The sequence below is a fragment of the Amaranthus tricolor genome, chromosome 8, assembly GCF_026212465.1.
Source record: "Amaranthus tricolor cultivar Red isolate AtriRed21 chromosome 8, ASM2621246v1, whole genome shotgun sequence".
In the NCBI taxonomy this organism is placed as follows: domain Eukaryota; kingdom Viridiplantae; phylum Streptophyta; class Magnoliopsida; order Caryophyllales; family Amaranthaceae; genus Amaranthus; species Amaranthus tricolor.
Genome location: NC_080054.1, coordinates 19,614,729 through 19,620,612, shown reverse-complemented (window position 1 = coordinate 19,620,612; position 5,884 = coordinate 19,614,729). Strand labels below are relative to the sequence as shown.

The 5,884-nt window shown below is 34.9% G+C and overlaps 1 protein-coding gene across 1 annotated transcript; it reads right to left on the bottom strand.

The window, feature by feature from the left end:
* Positions 1–1,154: 1,154 nt before the first annotated feature.
* Positions 1,155–5,366, bottom strand: LOC130820855 (systemin receptor SR160). Its single transcript, XM_057686395.1, has one exon. It carries the CDS (start codon positions 5,099–5,101, stop codon positions 1,472–1,474), a length of 3,630 nt encoding a protein of 1,209 aa, XP_057542378.1. The 5' UTR covers positions 5,102–5,366; the 3' UTR covers positions 1,155–1,471.
* Positions 5,367–5,884: the final 518 nt, after the last annotated feature.

Here is a 5,884-nt window from a genome sequence, read left to right as displayed (position 1 = left end):
CTAACTCTAATCAAAGTCAAAATCTAACCGTTTTGAGAGTTCTAAATGAGACTATGGGATTATGGTCTATAGTTTATAGGTGTGTAAGTAAGAAATGCTCAAAGAAAGATATTTTATGACAGAGTAGAGGGTGTACTACATCAAAAGGCATTTGTTTGATCACTTTTATACTCCTACTCCCTCTACTTCTGATTTGATTGATTCAATCATGTGAGGGTGAATCACAAACTTTTTTGTTTTACTTGTCTACAAATTTGTAAACTAAAACTTTAATATCAACTTAGTCTATATAATAACTTTTTTTTTTAATATTTTATTTTGAAGCTCATACTCGTTATTTTCTATTTTATTTAGTTATAATTCTCTAACTTCACAACTCTTAAATTGAATTTAATATATATTATTTTAATGTGAATTATATTTATAGAAAACCTATTCAGTTAGATACTTCAATCCTCCTAGTCTTAGGGTCCCACTTTCATTCATAAGTCTCCCAAGTTTGAGGTAAAAATAGTTAATTGAGTTATAACTTATGACACTTTAAGATGTTTGGAATGACATTAAAAAGTATCATATGTCTTCTTGAATTTATCCTTTTTGACTATTTATTTTAGAAGTTTTAGGTAAATTATAAGAGACAGGAAAAATTTAGGGGAAAGTCTAAAATAAATTAGTTTTTATGTGGTTAATTAAAATCTATTATTGGAAGAAAAAATAATTAATTTCCTAAGAATTGTGTATTTTACATTTTGAATAGTGATTTTCTTATTAGCATCAAAAAATTAGTGGCTTAAATTTACTTCAAAGAATTATTCATCTTAATTCAATTTAGTTATTTTCAATCCAAGTTGTTTCCCACCATTACGGTATACTCTCACGAACTATTATTTTTAATACGATCCTTGCACATTTTTAATAACATAAAATGGTAGTATCAATTCATATTTTCCGACCCCTTTAATTTTTATTTTTATTTTCACAAAATTAGTTGTGACATTTGAAAAGGGTATTGGGAATTGGGAATTGGGAATAATTACTAATAAAAAAGAAAAGAAATTGGAAGAAAACAAATCAAGTGCTTCTAAAGAAAATGGCCAAAATAGCCTGCTACACTTGGTCACTATCAAACTGAGGTCACAGATCTACTAAACTACTAGTAAACAGCCTGAATGTTCATTTGCCTATGCATTAAGCAAAGGGGAAAATAGATTAAAATTCAAACGAGTCCTACATTTCTAGTACAATATTTACACACTACAAACTGACCCCCAAAATAAAAAAAATAAAAAATAAAAAATAAAAAGTTAACAAAACCACCTATGTATAAAAATGTAAAAAAAAAAAAAAAAAGTTCTTTTTTGATACATACATTAATTTGTTACATGATATTGTAATGAAAATTTTTGTTTATACCAACCATTTTTAAGTTGGTATAGGAAAATTTTGGGAGCTTTGACACCACTGTCTTCTTCTATAGCTTGTAGTTTCCTTCTGGAACTTCTTTTATGCTCATGTCGAGAATATCGACTGTGGTGCTGAAACTCGCTCCCATTGTACTAAAACTTCCATCATCTTCGGTAATGGTCGATGATGAGTCGAGCCCTGAACCCGCTTGTATTTCCTTAAACAACGCCATTACTTGAATCATTGTTGGTCGTTTCCATGGTCGATCATCAAGGCACGCACATGCGACTTTCAGATGCTGTAAAAGCTCGATTTCCAAATTCGGATCCTCCTTTATTAACTCGGGATCAAATACATCGATTATTTTTAATTTCGCATGCATTTTCACCCAACCCACAAGATTATTGTCGCCAAAATCTGCTGAATCTGTTGGTGGTTTTCCCGTCAGCAACTCGAGCAATACGACACCATAGCTATATACATCTCCCTTCGTAGAACATCTAAAGCTTTGGTAGTACTCGGGTGGAACATATCCTGGGGTTCCGGCCAATGTGCTCACACTCAAATGAGTATCCATCGCACTCATAAGTCTAGCCATCCCAAAATCAGACACCCTCGCTTCTAAATTCTCGTCTATTAGAACATTACTAGATTTCATGTCCCGATGAATGATATGAGGGATGCAATTATGATGAAGGAAAGCTAAGCCTCGAGCTGCTCCAATGGCAATCTTTCTCCGGGCAGCCCAATTTAGCTTAATTTTTCCCTTCTTTTGGTCGTGTAGGACATCTTCAAGGGATCCATATTTCATGTACTCGTAGACCAACAACCGCTCTTCTCCGACCTTGCAATATCCTAAGAGTGGCACAAGGTTGCGATGCTTGATTTTCCCAATGGTTTCCATCTCAGTCGTGAATTCTCTATCGCCTTGCCCGCTTGAATGTATCAGCTTCTTGATCGCAACCACACTCCCATCCTTGAGCTGAGCTTTGTACACATCACCAAACCCGCCTTTGCCAATCATACTGTCATCATGGAATCCATTGGTGGCTTCTAGAAGATCGGCAAAAGTAAGCTTTCGAAGGGGCTTCTCGAATGCAGCAAGGTTGATGCTCAATGCCTCACGATTACTTGTGTATTTCCAAGCAGAGGCGTTATTGTTGCCTGATTGTGAGTTGCCATCCATGTAAATATCCTGTAAAGCTTCCTTCTTTTTCCTCCTCTTCTTCATCTCAAGCCCGACAATGATCAACCCGAATATGCAGAAAAGAGCGAACAACAACCCCATCGCCACACTCCCCGCAAGAGAAGCCTGCTTCCCTCGCTTATGATGTTGAGTTGAATTCGCACCAGCATTTTTATCACAACGAGGCAGAGGGTAACCACAGAGACCAGGGTTGTTGAAGAATCGAGAAGCTGGGAAGGTCTCAAACTGCGCTGATTCAGGAATCATGCCCGAGAGCTCATTGTTCGACAAATCCATATCCGTCAACAAAGAAAGACTTCCCAAAGATGACGGGATTAAACCCGAGAGATGGTTGTGTGAGAGATCCATAACACCAATGTTTTTCATCCCCGAAAGTTCATCTGGGATTGAACCCGAAAGATTGTTATGACCCAAATTCAAAATCGACAGATAGTACATTGTACCGAGCTCCTTAGGGATACCACCTTGGAGCTGGTTATAAGACAAATCAAGGAAAATCATAGACCCATTGTAGTTAAAAATAGGCTGAGTATGACCCTGATAAATTTGCTGGAACTTGCAAACAGTCGGGAGTCGATTAATCGCATCCGGCCTAATCCCAGCATATTCGAGCAAATTCCCAGTTCCTTGACAACCCTTTCCTCCAAAATTTCTCAAATACACAAACTTCTTCCCGACAACAAGACCAACCGCCATTTTCCCCGACTGATTCGCCAACTCCTTAGGAATACTCCCATTCAACATATTGCTATTCAAATCTAACCATAACAAGCTCTTACAATCACCCAACTCAGGTGGGATTTCACCATAAAACGAGTTGTTCGAGAGCTTGAGAATGGCAAGATTACTCAATTTACCAATCCAAGATGGTATAACTCCACTCAATTTGTTGCTCGACAACGAAATCCAGTTCAAATTTGTGCAGTTCATCAAACCAGAAGGGATAGTACCAGTCAACTCATTGTAGTCTAAAATCAAGTTTTCTATTGCTTTAGTATACATAAGCTCAGAAGGGATTTCACCCTGAAGTTTGTTCATCCATATAATCAAGTCTTTAAGCTTAGTAAGAGAGCCTAAACTAGTTGGGATAGTCCCACTTAAGTAATTAAAGCTAAGATCAAGAGAAACAAGGTCAGAGCAATTACTTAAAGTGGGTGGTATAGGGCCAGTTAATTGATTGTTTTGAAGGTCAAGTTCTTTCAATTTGCTAGGATTTCCATCAGGGTTTTGACAAATTCCAGGTGGGATTTTACCAGAAATCATATTAGAGCTCAAATCTAAGGACTCTAAATTACTAAGCATAGAGAAAGAATCAGGCAAAGAACCTTCAAAGTTGTTAAAAGCCAAGTGTAACTCCTTCAAGTTTCCCATTTTCAAAAATACATCAACAGGCAATTCCCCAGAGAAATTGTTGTTAGAAACATCAAAAATTTCTAACAATGAGCAAGATTCAAAGCCAGTGGGGATCATACCAGATAAATTGTTGAAGGAAAGATCCAAATTCACCAAATTTGAGCAAAAATCATCAGCAAAACTCTTGGGAATCACACCTTGTAACTTGTTACTACCCAAGTAAAGATAATGCATATTTAGAGAAGGCAGTGCAGGAAATCCACCACTTAATTCATTATCAGATGCATTCAAGAAGTTCAAGCTTTTACACCCAACAAGTGCATTTTCTTCAATCTTTCCAACAAATTTGTTAGAAGATATGTCAAGATACTTCAAATTTGGACAATTTTCCCCAAAATTAGGCATGGGAATTGAGATATTATTGGAAGAAAGATCCAAAAACTCCAAATTTGAACACCCATCAAGAGAAAAGCTTCCTTGCAACTTATTACCCTTTAAAGCTAAGTGGGTTAGCTTTTCACAACCTTGAGAAAACACCCATGGAAGAACTTGTTGCCCAGATAAACGATTCATAGAAACATCCAATGTTTTGAGAGAAAGCCCAAAATGAGCACCTTTCAAATTCTTGGAAGAATCCAATAAATTGAAGGAAATATTCAGGCTTGATAATGAAGAACAAGAAGAAAACTTTGATAAATCAAGGAAAGACCCAGAAATGGAGTTTTGAGATAGGTCAATTTCTGATAGTGAAGAAGAGCAAAGAGAGAAAGGTTTAAGAGAACCAGAAATATTTGAAGAAGCCATGGAAAGAGAAGTTAAGTGTTCAATAGAAAAAAGATGTGTTGACACAGAAGAAATATCAGTTGAAAGAGATAGAGAGTTAAGATCCAAAGAAGAAACTCTAGAGTTGTTACAGAAAACACCATTAAAATGACATGGGTCAGAGTTTTCTTGCCAGTTTTGGAGGATATTTGGGTTCAAAAGTGAAGATTTGAAGCTCAACAATTTCTGGGCATCTCTGGTTTTTCCATCAGGAGGAGGAGAAGCAGCAAAAACAGAAGAAAACAGAGGTGGGTAAAGAGAAAATAGCAATAATATAGTGCAAAGTAGCTTCATTTTTTGTGGGCAAAGTTTCATTAAGCTAAATTTGTGGTTTTATGAATGGGTTTTACTGAAGTAACGTCTCAGAATCAGCCATTAGTGAGAAAGCTTAAAGTTTGAAGAATGAAGAAAGAAAAGAGATGAAGAAACAGGAGTGAGAAGGAAGAAATCAGTAAAAGATTAGATTAAGGTAGAAGAGAAGAGTTTATATTAAGAGGGAGAATTAAGAAGACTTGGGATGGAGTGGAGGAAACAGCTGGTACTCACATGCCATGTGACACTATCTATCTAAAAATATGTTCTTGAAGTTCTCTAGTAGTCTTTCTCTCTCTATCTAAATTTATAATAATATAATTCTTTATTCTATTATATTTATTATATTTAATTTTTTAATTATTTATATAATGAATTATGCACAATTAAAAATTATAGGTTGTTACTATTATGAAGATACGGAATAAGATGATTCAAATAAATTCTACTTGATTATATTTTTCTTTATGCATTAGCAGTATTAGATAAAATAAGTTTAAACGATAAATAATGCAATAATGGTAATGTAGCAAGCATTTCAGAACGGAAGAAGTACTTATTCCTTCCTAATCAATTTACTTCTAGCAAAAATTAATTATTCAAATTACTTATAAATAAGAAAAATAATAAAAGTAATTAAATTAAAAAAAATAAGTGAATTAAATTGATAGAGATAATAAATTTTTAGGTGAGATAAAAGAATTAACTATTAACAAGTGTGAAATTGAGAACGTTGAGTAGTTGGAAGGAAAAAGGTATAGTGATTAATTAATTAATTTAGGGTTT